The following is a 15690-nucleotide window of genomic DNA, read 5'->3' on the forward strand; positions in this document are numbered from 1 at the left end:
AATGACATTAAAACATGATTACGATCTTTCTTCCTCACATCCTTAGGTTTCATTCTAATGGATGAATGCGTTGTTGCATTATAATCACGAACTAAACTGTCTAGTTGCGATATCCAGTTTTTGGTTCCATGTTCAGTTAAATATCTATAAATTTTTGCTTTAAGTGTTCTATTAAACCTTTCAACTATGGAGGCTTTCTTATCACTAAAAACATGGTAATGTTTAATACTATATCTATCTAATAACGCTTCAACTTTTGAATTAAAGAATTCTGTTCCCTGATCTGTTTGGAACAGCTTAACTCCCTTATTTTTAGAAATAATTGGTTCGAGAGCGTTAAATACAGATTGGCTTGCCTTGTCTTTTAATGGTACACAATATGCAAATTTTGAAAAACAATTAATAACAGCTAAGATATACCTATAACCCTTATTAAAACGTGATAAACTTGTCATCTCAATAAGGTTGGCTTGAAGCAGGTCTTTTTCACTTTTCAGTTCATATTTGCAAGTGGCATAGTTCACATGCGGCACACTATGAAGCTCTAAAGCTAGCTTAGATCTAATAATATTCATGATATTTACAACAGTCAAATCAGTGGTGTTGGATGATTGTCACGGAACATACTGAGCAATCAGTTAGAGTGTTGTGGGCACTCTATAATGTCCAAAAGGGAGAGTGTCAACACCGTTCTCACCAATGTACCTCTTATCATCATAAGGACTCAAACAGATTTTTGCACATTCAACCTGATACATGGTGTGGTGGAACAAGAACTAATAACCAATTCATCAAAGTCGACAATAGCTAATCCATTTTTATTTTTTTTTTTTTATTTTTTGAAATATCTTTCTCTTCTACCATAATATTCTATGTTGTTAGTATGAAGACTTCCTTACTACTGTTCAATCAATTATATGTGTACATACTTAATCAGACTAAACCGGCTTCATATATTATTCTAACTTACACATACCTTTACAACTAGAGTAGCTTGGTTTAATTCAATAAATCAACATAGAATGAGAAGCATTATACAGCATTTATTTTTGATAATTTTTTACATAATTCAAGTATATAGTTTACATTCATTAAATATGGTATGCAATAATCAAAAATTTGTACAATATTGTCTTTATTTTTCAAACTTTTGTCAATAGTTATAATAATTTTGCATTTATTTATTTGTAACTTACAACTAATACATTTATTCCTTAAACCTCTACAAGTATTACTATTATTATTATTATTACAATTAATTTTCACATTCAAAGCTTTTAGTATTTAATAGTTTTATTCTCTCCTCAATTAACGAGTTCATCATAATTTCTGTAAAAAAGTTAAAGTTATAGTTTGTACAACATTGCTGATTCGCCACACATTTTCATAATTTCAAATGAAAATCTTACACTATCAATGTTTTTATCTGTTAACCTATCATCAATGAAATAATACATTTGAATATTCAACCAACCTAATGAATTACAATAGCAAAATTCAGGAATTTCCTTTAATTCGCATCTTCGATGTCTATCAACTATATTCTTATTTATAATATAACATACCTGGCTAGATGAGTTGGGTCTTGTAGCAACAGCTAACTTGATACCACAAGTCTTGAGAAAACGAGCAAACATGACTTGTAAGCTTCTCCCATACCCTGTTAAAGAGATACAGCCCTTGTCTCCTATCAGTCAAGAAGCGTAAGCTAGAACTGGATGAAATTGATCTAAAACGGAGGAAAACTGAGTTTTTTGAAACCACACAGTCATTTAGGGCACAGCATAAGCAGCTAGAAGAATTTGAGGAAGAAATAGAAAATTTGAGAGAGGAACTTGAGCCATATTTCCATTCACATTGGCAAAATTTTGATCTAAGTGGAGTGTACAATGTGACTGCATTTACTGTAAATAATAAAGGAAAATTTGCATATGTAGGTGTTTTAGGAGAAAAGGAAGGTTCGAAAAATGTTTACTTTGTAAAGGGGTGCCATAAAAATGTTTCTATTAATGCATACAATGCAAGAGAAGACCTTAAGAAAGAGGGTTATTTTCTACCAAGGGAAGAGAAAATTTGTGTAATTACAGTCAATGGTATGACAAGCTATAATGGTCATACATTTCCTAGAATAGAATCACTTAAGTTTCTGTCAGATGTATGGAAAAACTTGGAAGAAACTCCCTTCACACAAAAAGAAGTGGAGCAGTATAATAACATCACAATGCTGGAAATTAAAGGGAAAGTAAAAGTAGGACGGTGTAAAAGATTAGGAGAGTTACCAGAAGGTATAGAGTTAGTCATTACTGCTAAACGAGTGGAGGAGGAGGAGGACAAAGGAGGAGAACAAAGGACAATTTTTGTCCTCGGAGAAGAGGAAAATTGTCCTCGGAGGGTAATTTTTGTCCTCGGAGGACAGTTTTTGTCTTCGGAGGGGAGGATTTTTGTCCTCGAAGGATAAAATTAAAGTAAAAATGAACTTACATGTGTTGATTTCACAAAATGACAGCTATCTCCTCGCCTATGCTTCTCTCAGCTCAGGTAGCTCCTCGACTGTGGTTGTCTCAGCTCAGGTATCGTCTCAGCTTAGCTATCTCCTCGGCTATGCTTGTCTCAGCTCAGGTATGTTTCCCTCACGAGAGCTCAACTGGTTATGAGGTTCGGAACTCAATTTGAGAGGGTGAAAACACCTGCTAGAAGCTGAAATCCTCCATGTCAACTCACTTAAACATTTTTTGAATAGCATTCTCGAATGATTTCTAATATTATTAAATATTTCACAACATTTCAAGATAGAGGCTCGCTCACTCAATCATTTTTTGAATAGCATTCTCAAATGATTTCTAATATTCGAGAATGCTATTCAAAAAATGATTGAGTTAGCCTCTATCTTGAAATGTTGTGAAATATTTAATAATATTAGAAATCATTCGAGAATGCTATTCAAAAAATGTTTAAGTGAGTTGACATGGAGGATTTCAGCTTCTAGCAGGTGTTTTCACCCTCTCATGCTGAGTTCTAGATGAGAGTTTTTTTTCCCGTCTTCTAACACACATGTGCAAGGATGCTATTTGAAAAATGATCGAGTGTCAGTTTTTGTAATAGGAGAGAGAATACTTACAAACCGATAACGATGTGGGAGCACGTGTTGTTGGGGAGAAATTTGAATTTTTTTCGCCTTGTAGCACGCTTCGCTCTCGCTCACACGAGCCTGGAACAGAGAGAGAAACGTATGCTATATAAACAGAAGTGATGAGAGGAAAATTATCATTTACATCTGAGCCCGCTTCACGATGAGTTCTCCATCATACATCCTGTCGGATAGCCCGCCGCAGCGTGTGCTCAACTATTGGCAGCGCAAAGCTGCTGAGTCGTGTGCTGCTTCTTCTGCTGCTGCTGCTGCTGCTGCTGCACCTGCTCCACTGGTTCCAGCATCACCAGGTAGGGAGATCATCGTCGGGGACAGCCCTATTCAGCGCTTGGCTCCAGCACCTACCTGGGCACCAAGGCGTGCGGTGCTAGCTACCCTCACGAACAACATCAAGCAGAAGCAGGCCAAGCGGAAGTTGGTGTTTGAGGACGAGCCTGAGGTTAGCGGGGATGAGGAGGAGGAGCCAATCTACTCACAAACAAAGGTTAGTTTCAACAAATATTATTAACTTGTGTATGCACAGATTTTTTCCGTGATTGATTGTTAAAAAATCTGTGCATACACAAGTCTTTGATTATTTGATACGAATATTATTTGAATTGATTAGAATGCAAGGAATTTGAATTATGAGATATTATTGTTTAAAGTACTCGATCATGCATAAATGTTACCAATATTTCCTTGAAGTGATTAGAATGCAAAGGAAATATTATTTGAACTGCTTAGAAATGGAATTATTGTTTAAAGTACTCGATCATGCATAAATTATCTGATACAATATTATTTGGAGTGATTAGAAATTGAATTATTGTTTAAAGTATTCGATCATCCAACAATGTTAGCAATATTTCCTTGAAGTGATTAGAATGCTAAGGAAATATTATTTGAACTAATTAGAAATGGAATTATTGTTTAAAGTAACCGATCATGCATAAATTATTTGATACAATATTATTTGAAGTGATTAGAAATTGAATTATTGTTTAAAGTAACCGATCATCCAACAATGTTACCAATATTTCCTTGAAGTGATTAGAATGCTAAGGAAATATTATTTGAATTGCTTAGAAATGGAATTATTGTTTAAAGTACTCAATCATGCATAAATTATTTGATACAATATTATTTGAAGTGATTAGAATGCTAAGGAAATATTATTTGAACTGATTAGAAATGGAATTATTGTTTAGAGTAACCGATCATGCATAAATTATTTGATACAATATTATTTGAAGTGATTAGAAATTGAATTATTGTTTAAAGTAACCGATCATCCAACAATGTTACCAATATTTCCTTGAAGTGATTAGAATGCTAAGGAAATATTATTTGAACTGCTTAGAAATGGAATTATTGTTTAAAGTACTCGATCATGCATAAATTATTTGATACAATATTATTTGAAGTGATTAGAACGTTCATGCAACAATGTTACCAATATTATTTGAACTGATTAGAATGCAAAGGAAATATTATTTGAAGTATTCGATCATGCAACAATGTTAGTAATATTTCCTTGAAGTGATTAGAATGCAAAGGAAATATTATTTGAAGTGATTAGAAATTGAATTATTGTTTAAAGTAACTGATCATGCAACAATATTATTTCAATAACTGATAATACTCACTTTATGCAGAGAATGTCAATTCGATGATGACAATTTGATGATAATCGATCAATAATCTATTGATCTCTAGTATAATCTGAAACAAATAAGACACTAATCAAATATTTTTCAACAGAAACGAGCTGGAATGGAGCATGACTCCTCACTTGCCCTGCTAATGAAGGAGGTGGAGGGCGCGGGAGAGTTGGACTTTGTGCAACTAATCAACAAATCACAGCCAAAACCATGGATCCTGCTGAGGGAGTTGAAGGAGCACACTCCCTACCCCATCATCGGAGCTCGAGAGGACACAAACCAGCACAGCCGGCGTGTAATTTTAAAAATAAGGAATGCAGGAAGCAAATGTGAGGTGTATCTACCTCAAAGATTTGCTTCCTGCATACCAGAGAAAAAATAGAACATTTTAACATCAACTGTAAAAAATTATGTGTTGCTAGTAACACATAAGTCGGCAAATTGGTCGGATATAAAAATTGTTATTGCTTAACAATTTTTATATCTGTATACAATTCGTCGACCTATGTGTTACGAATTGTATAGATGTATGTATGTGTGAAAGTAGTATTAGTAGCGAATAAATTGTGTACATATTTGATAAAAAAATTGTTTTCAATTCTTACCTGTTCACAATGAATAGTAGAAACACACAGAAGAAGAAATGCTGGTTCAGCTGCTCTGTTGTGAATGATATTTAAATAAGGTGAGCACACCTTTTATAGTTTGTTGCAAGCATGCTCAGTAGTCTTTACCGCTACACAGCCGTACACCCAAGCGGCGCTGGCTTCTCGCTCGCTCCCTCCCACATCTGTTTTGGCACGTGTTCCTGCAGATGTGGGTGGGCGCACCTCCCCCTTTTCAAATTGACTCCACCTTTTCAGATTTGAAATAATATTCTTATCATTCAAGCAATGTATCATAATGTGTGTGAATTCATTTCCAACTCGATTGAAAATTAAACCAATTCAATTTTCTTTTGATTAAGTTGGTGTATTGATTAATTAACCTCAGTTAATGTTCAACCATTGAGTTGGAAGGTAATGAAAAATGGTATGTAGGAGAAAGCAGAGTTCGAGGAAACGAGGTAAAGGAATCTTGAGTTCAGCGGCAAGAGTTTTTAAAGGTGTGTCAGGTTTGGCAGGTAATGTGACATCAACTATTCTAAATAAGGTAATTGATAACCTGCAAGAGGAAATTCACCTCCCGGGGGGCTACGAGTGGTGTGGCCCGGGCACAAAGGTTAATGAATGGTTAAAGAGAGGTGATCAAGGTATAAATTCATTAGATAGAGCCTGTAAGGTACATGATATAGCATATACGCAAAATAGCGATAATAAAACTCGTAGCTGACAGAGCTCTAGCAAACGCTGCATGGGGCATTTTCAAAAATCCTCAAACACCCCTTGCCGAGAAAGCACTTAGCTATCTTGTTACAAACGTCATGAAAGCTGAAGTGGCGTTTGGTGGGTCTTTGAGAAAGAAGAAGAAGAAGAATGAGAGGAGAAGTTATAGTAATGATATTAGATGCAAAGCTATAGCTCAGTTGAAAAAGCATATTGCAGGAAAAGGGTATTTTTTGAAGCCTTTTCCTCAAATAACTAGTGGGGGGAGAGTTTTAATTCCACCCCTACCCCCATCATCATATGGAGTGAGTTTATTCCCTCAAAAACAAGTTAAGAAACGTAGAACAACAAAGAAGAGTAGGAAGAAGACAAAGAAAAGGCATGAATATTGAAGGAGAATTGAGTAATTATGATTTGATTGATTGGTCGAAATTATTACAGATTCAGCTAAGAGGCATATATATGCTAGATGCATTACCCAAAAAAAATTCTAAAAAACGAGAATGCCATTGTGAATTTAGCAAGGGAAAGCGAGGATGGCACACATTGGGTAGCATATAAGAAAGTTGGCTCTAATGTTTGGTATTTTGATCCAATTGGAAATTTACAACCGCCATACGAATTGGACAAATATTGGAAAAAAGAAAATGGAGTTAATATATTTCATAATGTAGAGCATATGCAACCATTAAATAGTGATTTTTGTGGGCATCTTACATTATTGTTTCTTGCAAATCAGTTGTAATTAAGTGTTTGTGCTGAACGCACACACACACACACACACACACACACACACACAAGATGGTTGTTATTACATTACGATCTAACACGAGTAACCTCTATGAACATTTACAAGAAATTATAGAATTGGATAAAAATTGTGAATGGGAAATTGGATTGATTAATTTTTCTAGTTACAATAGTATTGCAAACATTAACAAAGGAACAAATTCCAGCTTCAAATATGGCGATAGATTAATCGAGTTGGATACCGGTGCATATGAAGTTGAGGATATTATAAAATCTTTAAAGAATAAATTGAATATTGATGGGAAGAAGAATAAACTTATTATACGTGCAAACGCAAATACTATCAAGATTGAAATTCATTCTGATAAACCCATTGATTTAACACGTTCTGATTTGATTGCTAAGATACTTGGTTTTGATAATGTTGTTTTGCAGCCAAATAAATGGCATTATTCCAAACATTTGGTTAACATAACAAGCGTTGACAGTATTGTAGTTGAGTGTAATTTAGCATGTGGCAGTTACTCTGACGGAAAACAAAAACATATAATCTACGAATTTTTACCAAAGGTTCCTAGTGGCTATTTAATAAACGAAGTACCATCACCGATTATTTATGTACCTTTGAATACACATCGAATTCAAACTATTAATGTAAAGGTAACAGACCAGAACGGATCGTTTATTGATTTCCGTGGAGATACAATTACAATTAGGTTGCACATATGTGAAAAGTAATGGGTTATCTTATTTTCAACCCGCGCACAAGTAATAATACGTGCATGCACAATCAAGTCATTAGAGAAAGGAACGCGATAGCGTCAACACCTAAAAACAAATGTGCTTTGTCGGCTAAAAGCGCGAGAATATTAGAAAAGTTGGGTTTTATAGTTGATTGGCGAAATGTCAGGAGGAGCCGCAATTAGTGAAATTCTGGATGTGGAGACAGACCTTCAGTTTTATAATGATATTACTAAATTCCAATTTCACACTCATACAGTTTATTCGGGACAGGAAATAAAAAACTCTGACAAGGCAAATATTGGCATAAATTCTTTAGATGTCTATTCTTTACCTTGTAAATCATTCATATTGATTGAGGGAACAGTTAACTGTACAAAACCGGGAACAGACCCAGCTGATGCACCAGTTGCGGCAGACTATAAATTAAGCAGTAACATAATCGGCAACCTTTTTGATGAAATACTATATGAATTAGCAGGTCAGCAAATTTCTAAATCAAGATTGATTGGATTAACATCCACAATTAAAGCTATTCTAGTTTATTTATTTAGCGTATGGCAGTATACACAACACATTTATGATCACAAAATTCGAAAAAAAAGAAAACAATAGAAAATTCATATATAAAACTAATTAAAATATCTTAGTCACTTTTGACCTGGAAATTAGAGGCATGCTTCCAGGGTATTTAAGTAGGCTATTGATGCTGGTTTAGCCACCAGGAAATCTTCATGTGCACCCGTCTATGCTGATCTGGGACACTCCTCCACTATGTGTCTCACAGTCTGGACTGCTCCACACTCACAGAAAGGGGAGTCAGCCTTCCCCCACTTATGCATCAGATAGGCACATCTACCATGATGAGTTCGTACCCTATTCAATGCCGACCATGTTTTACGAGGCAAATCGAAGCCTGGTGGCCTTTTGGCTACAAATGGGATATCAATGTTCTGCTTTGCTGACCACGCTTGTTGCCAGGCCTCAGTTAAACGGAAACCTGAATCTAAGGCTGTAATTGCGTCCTAACCGGTGGCTTACGAGATTGCAGACGGCTCTGATTGGCATCTTGTATATCCTCATGTATTGGCAGGCTTCGATTTTCCTGTATCTTCTTGTACTCTCTAGTGAGGGCATTCATGCGTCGAAGATTTGGGGGTGGGATGTGACTCAGCACCGGGAGCCATTCCACAGGGGTAGATTTCAGAACACCACCTATCATTCTCATTGAGTTATTTAGCTGAACATCAACCCTATGAACATGAGAGCTTTTCATCCAGACTGGAGCACAGTACTCAGCAGCTGAAAAGACAAGGCTTAGGGCTGTAGAGCGTAATGTAGATGCTGAAGCTCCCCATGATGTTCCGCAAAGTTTTTGCATAATATTGTTTTGGGTTTTTAGTTTTTCTGCTGTCTTTGTTAGGTGCTCTTTAAATGAAAGTGTCCTATCAAGTATCACACCCAAATATTTTGGAGCCTTATTGTGTTTAAGGCTTCTATTCTCGAATTGAATTCTTAGCTCTCTGTTAGCTTCTCTATTGTTCAGGTGGAAGCATGCAACTTCTGTTTTGCTGGCATTTGGTTGGAGACGCCATCTTCGAAAGTACCTACCCATCTCTCTCAAGTCATCTGTAAGAATTTTCTCTGACTCTTCAAATGATTTACACTGTGTTGATAATACCCAGTCATCAGCATAGCCATGTTTTCTAGACAAGGTTTCTGGCATGTCAGCAATATACAGACTGAACAAGAGAGGGGCAAGAACTGAGCCCTGAGGCAGACCATTCTTAAGTTTTCTTTGTGAGCTTATATCAGATCCAATGATGACTTTGAAAGTTCTATCACTCAGCATATTATTCACAAGACGAGCTGTTATTTTACACTTGATCACTTTTAGGAGCTTATAGATCATACCTTCTCTCCAAACAGTGTCATAAGCTGCTGATAGATCGATAAAGGCAGCAGATGTTTTCAATTTCTTCTGGAAACCAGCTTCAATGCATGTTGTAAGTGATAGAACTTGATCAACACAGCTCCTGTTTGGTCTGAACCCAGCCTGCTCAACAGGTATGATTTCAAATATTTTCTGGCATACTCTATTATAGATTAGCCTCTCCAGTAGTTTATACACCACCGACAGTAATGCAATTGGTCTATAGTTTTTTGCTGAGTTTGCTGGTTTTCCTGGTTTCAAAATTGCTATAATCTTTGACTGCCTCAGCTCTTTGGGTACATTGCCAGTTTGCATAACATCAGTGAAGAATTTAGCCAGCCATACCTTTGCATATTTTCCACATTTAACTAGAAATTCTGGGTTTACACTATCAAATCCTGGTGCTTTTCCAGAAGCTACATGCTTGAGAGCTGATGCGATTTCTTCTGGGGTGAAAGGTAGACTGAATTCACTCTCTGTTGCCTGTCTCTTAAGTTGGCTCAGCTCATGTTTTATTTTGGTCGAGTGTTCTCTGTCCACTTGTGCTCTGGATGTTTCCACTATGTGAGATGCTATTGAGTTTGCAGAGACATCTGCTTTTTGTCTTTCCATGGGTGCTCCACTGCCCAATTTCCTTAGAAGAGCCCATGCTTGTCGACTTGGTTTGGAAGTTCATGTTCTCAACCACATTCATCCATTTCTGTTTTCTTGCCTCATCAAGACTATGAAGGAGTTCATCTGCCACCTCTTGCTCACCCGTCTCCAAGAAGGTTTGATAAAGTTCATCACTATTCTGGGACCAGCCTGGAATATATTCTCTGCGATATCCTCTTGGGATGCACTTTTTAGCTGTACTAATGACTGCCCCAACAAATCGTTTATAATTTTTACTTAGAGGAGGTATCCAACCCAGGCATTTATCAATTTCTTTATGTACCTTTCCCAGTCAGCTTTTTGGAAGTTCCATCTTGGATGTGGTGTGGAAGTCACAAGTGGGACCTGGTGACCTATTTCTATGAGAACTGGACGATGCTGACTGTGTGGAAAGTCAGAGAGAACTCGTCTGGTGATTGGAAGTGGTTGGCCCTTGTTATCACATGAGGAAAAGCATAGATCTGGATTGTATTCCTGCCTCCAAGCTGCAGATTTAAATGTGAACCGGTCTTTTGCATCAAACACAAGATTGAGATTTCCACTTTCAGCCCATTCCACCACAACTTCACCATTTGCATTGCAGTCCCTATACTTCCACTGTTCATGGTGACTATTGAAATCTCCTAAATAAACTGCAGGGTGAGGCTGAATTGGGATCACTGCAGTTGGCCATGGGGTGTTAGGTGGTTTGTAGATGTTAGTCACTGTGATATTTCCTATATTGACTACAACAGCATTGATGTCATTGTCTGTTGAGGTGGAGATTAGGGTGGCATTGTCTATATTGCATCTCACATAGGTTGCAACTCCATATACATTATGGTATGTAGCACCAAGTAGGTCATAGCCAGGTATAGTACCTCTTCCTTTCAGCTGATCCTCAGAGCTACAGTGTGTTTCCTGAATGGCAACCAGGTCAATGTTGTCTTGTCTCAAACGCTTTGAAAGATATTGACTTTTAGAATAGCTTATACTCTCTACATTCAAATGGCAAATCCGGACTGAAGGCCCAAGATTTCTTGTCTGGTAGTCCTTAAAAGAACTTTTGAGTTTGAAATTGGTATGTGATTTTAAATTTATAGTGTTGTGTTGTGTTTGGTCAGGAGAACTAAAGTTTGTCTGACCGCCAGCTAGTGCTAGTCCATTTAGCATTATCCAAGGTGCACCGTGTGGGGGCGGACTAGCGTTACACATACTACTCCCCATGCTACTTACACATGCTATTCTAGTGAAGAATACTCTCGATAAAAACACATATCACTTGGCTGGTTTTGACAGAGCAGGATATGAGCTAACAGATAATAAATTCACTTTCTGTGTACCGCTGAAATTAATCCTCCCGTTTTTTGAAGATTTTCAAAGAATAATTTTAAATTTGAAACAGGAACTCGTCTTATTGAGGTCACCGACAGACCTAAATTGTGTTGAGTCTACAAGTGGAACAAGCGTTAGTGTGAAAATTACAAAACTGCAATGGAGAATGCCCTACATAACTTTAGAAGATCATATAAGACTGAAATTTTTGAGACTACTCTATGCTGACACTCCACTGAAATTAGGTTTCCGTCATTGGGAAATTTGTGAATTACCAAATTTGCAAAATTCACTTAACCATTCTTGGGCAGTTCGTACCACATTGAGTTTTGATAGTCCAAAATACGTTATAATTGCATTTCAAACTGATCGTAAGAATAAAATTAAAAAATCAATATGTAATTTCGATAGCTGTGGTATTTACAATGTTAAAGTATATTTGAACAGCGAGTATTATCCATATGAAAATCTGCTAGGTAAGAAGGAGGTATTATACCGCATGTTCCTGGATTTCGCGCCCTCGTATTATAATCATTCAATCAATAGCGAACTCGGAACAGAAATTGACTTTAAAACGTTTTGTGAATCAACACCGCTGATTGTTGTAGATTGTTCACACCAACCAAGTCATTTGAAATCATCGACAGATGTTCGTATTGAAATGGAATTTAATAGTGCAGTACCTGCAAATACTTCCGCGTATTGCGTTTTAATTAGCGATCGTGTGATGGAGTACACACCTCTGACGAGCATGGTGAAAGAAGTTCAGTAATTTGCGCACCGCCTATATAAGGTGTGCATTCTGCTCAATTTAGTTCATTATCAGTTTCACCTTTGAACAGACAACATGTCCTATTCTTTGTGTTCTGATATTTTGGACAAGCCACAAACTCGCTCTATTGGTATTCAGTGCGATCTTGATAGTTTCTATTATGAAGCAAGTACACCGAAGCCGCTGCAGGTGGAGGAGGAGAAACGAGAAGAGGAGGAGGGGAGGGAGAAAGACGAAGGATTCAACGAGCCCGCCGAAGATAAAGAAGTGGACAAGGAAGCGAGTGCGAAAATTGCTACGGTTGATCTTCACTGGTTTAAACAAGATTGTAATCAAATTATTGTGAAAGAACTTGCCATAATTGATCAGTTTAATAATTATATTGTGTTCCATTTCAAATCACCATTTGCAAAGACAGAATTGAGTGCAAAATTGTATAACGATGTAACATGGTTAGAACGTCACTATCATAAAATAAAATGGGAAGATGGAGATTTAGAATACAGTGACTCATTAATATGTGATTACCTTGCAGGTTATGAGAAAATTTTCATAAAAGGAACTGAGAAAGCAAAGTTTTTAAGAAGATTGCATAGCAACGTTCAATGTATACCAGAGGATTTTCCAAAACCTGATTTCAGCTTTTTCACTAGTTCATGGTGTTATGCTGTGTGTAACATTCATAAAATAGACCACATTCTCGCTGTGCTTTATTCTCTGCGCAACATTATAATTCTTTGTTGTTTAAAAATATGTAACAAACAAATAATTTCTTGTGCGAAAACAATCGAATGCAAAGTATGAAAATGGCGCTGATGTACACGAATTCACAGAAAAGAAACTTTGCTCGTTATGGATTCTTCTACAACGGAAAGGATTTACAGTGTGTTTATTGCATGCATGCATTGAGACTGCATAAAGCACGTACATGTTGTCTGTCGACAATTAATGAAGAAAGACCACTTAATTACTCTATAATAGTTCCTGCCTACACTTAGTTTTGTTCATTCGCTCAACAACATGGATCCAAGAAAGTGGTTGGCTGCCGACAACGAATTGGAAGTGAGGTTAAAAAACTGTATCGATTGGTACGATGAGTGTGAAAGTGCAATTAGGAAATCAACTCGTGAAAATTATAGTTTGGCGAAACAATTGAAAGAGATTTTTCTAAGCACAGTTAATTTAAATGACATAAGAGACTATCTATGTTATTATCGTCCTCATAATTTGTGTATAGATAAGCTAATTAAAATTGAAGACAAAATTATGAATAGTTGTGCTGCTGAAATGTGTAAATAAATGTTTTCTGCCTTCAAATGATTTTTCATTCCAATATCCCATTCACGATTTTTAGTTTAGTATCTGCTTAGAGCTAGACCTGACAACACGTGTGGTGTGATCTTTTTTATACAGACAAGACACGAGCCCCTATAACACGTGCATCTCATCAATTTAGAAAGAGAGATATATCTTTCTCTCTTTTCACCCCCCTCATCTATAGTGAGAGACACATGTCAAACATCTGGGAAGCCGTTAACATGCAGTGTTATGGTTTTTCAAAATTCAAAAAATTAACTCATCTCTTGATGTCAATTTCATTTAATGAATTTGATTCAATTGCGAAGAATATTAAATTTTCAACAGGATGTCAAGATGTTGATTTACCGTTAACAAAAACAGAAAATGTACACTTTTCGATTTTATCTGAGATTTTTGAATTGCTCGATATTCTAGACAGCGGTCATCTACATTATGATTGTACAAATGATTCAGCATTATCTGTTGTTAAAAATTCCGATGAACTTTGGAAATGCTTGTACGATATTGCAGATAAAAAATGTAAAAGAACTTGGATCATTGTAGAGATTTACTAGTATAGCATTAGATGTGAGAGAGAGAGAGAGAATTTCTCAATTCACTAGTATAGTATAGATGTAGAGAGAGTCATTGACCTCACTCTGGATTCACTAGTATAGCATTAGAGAAAGGGATTCACTTTAATCTGTCAGTATAGCAAAAAGGATTCACTTTAATTTGTCAGTATAGATATAGAGAGGGAATTTTTCCCCCTCAAAGGGAAATTTTCCTTCACTTTATTCATCCCCCTCATCTATACTGGGGAAGGGGGAGAATTCCTCAATTCACTTCAATCTGTCAGTATAGCAAAAAGGATTCGCTTTAATTTGTCAGTATAGCAAGAAGGATTCACTTTAATTTGTCAGTATAGCATTAGATGTAGAAATATGGATTCACTTTAATCTGTCACCAAGGGAATTTTTCCTCCTGAAAGGGAAATTATTTTTTCCCTAAGGGAATTTTTCCTCATGAAAGGGAAATTTTTTTTCCCTCACCTGGGAAGGGGGAAGGGGAGAGAGAGAAAGATATATCTCTCTCTTTTCAACCCCCTCACCACCACTGGGCAGGGGGAGGGAGAGAGAGAGAGATATATCTCTCTCTTTTCAACCCCCTCACCACCACTGGGCAGGGGGAGGGGGAAATCTATTTTTAGAACACCCCCCACCCACCACGCGGGGGGAAGGGGAGAGAGAGAGAGATATATCTCTCTCTTTTCAACCCCCTCACCACCACTGGGCAGGGGGAGGGGGAGAGAGAGACATATATCTCTCTCTTTTCAACCCCCACACCACCACTTGGCAGGGGAAGAGGGAAATCTATTTTTAGAACACCTTCCTCTACTAGAGTTCCCAGTGTCGCTCTGGGCCGGCTAAACTCAGTCGGCAACTAGGGTGGGCCGCAGCAGGGGACGGGAGTCTTGGTGGGGCATCCATCAACCACCCTCGTTCGAGTCGGGGGTTGAAACAGGGTCTTGAGTGTTTTGGAGAAATGTTTCCCTCTTTTAGGAAAGGCCCCTCTTTTGCTTTCGCACTGCCAAACAGGGTTGGTCGCGGAATGAAGGGAGTAGAAACGTTGCGGTGTCAGCCGTGAGAAAGATCTTCGTGTCATGACTAAGTCTTAGTCCTTGGGCACCAGGTGTCTTCCTGGGGTCCGGATTGGTCGCGGAGCTCTAGCAAAGGCTTTCCCTAGCCTTTCTAGAGGTCCTCTTTCGATTCGGTGTTGAATCAGTATGTTGCGGCGGCTCGCGCTCCAGACTTTTCTAAGTCCTAGTCGCCGGGTACCAGATGTCCTCCTGGGGTCCAGATCGGTTTCGGAGCTCTAGCAAAGGCTTTCCCTAGCCTTTCTAGAGGTCCTCTTTCGATTCTGTATGGAATCAGTACGTTGCGGCGGCTCGCGCTCCAGACTTTTCTAAGTCCTAGTCGCCGGGCACCAGGTGTCCTCCTGGGGTCTGGATCGGTCGCGGAGCTCTAGCAGAGGCTTTCCCTAGCCTTTCTAGAGGTCCTCTTTCGATTCCGTGTGGAATCAGTATGTTGCGGCGGCTTGTGCTCCAGACT

The 15690-nt window shown here is 37.6% G+C and overlaps 1 protein-coding gene across 1 annotated transcript; it reads left to right on the plus strand.

The window, feature by feature from the left end:
- Positions 1–2961: 2961 nt before the first annotated feature.
- Positions 2962–5379, plus strand: LOC120354323. Its single transcript, XM_039441289.1, has 2 exons — positions 2962–3632; positions 4892–5379. Exons 1-2 carry the CDS (start codon positions 3291–3293, stop codon positions 5171–5173), a joined length of 624 nt encoding a protein of 207 aa, XP_039297223.1. The 5' UTR covers positions 2962–3290; the 3' UTR covers positions 5174–5379.
- The last annotated feature ends 10311 nt before the right edge of the window (positions 5380–15690 follow it).

The sequence above is a fragment of the Nilaparvata lugens genome, chromosome X (genome assembly GCF_014356525.2).
Source record: "Nilaparvata lugens isolate BPH chromosome X, ASM1435652v1, whole genome shotgun sequence".
Lineage (NCBI taxonomy): Eukaryota > Metazoa > Arthropoda > Insecta > Hemiptera > Delphacidae > Nilaparvata > Nilaparvata lugens.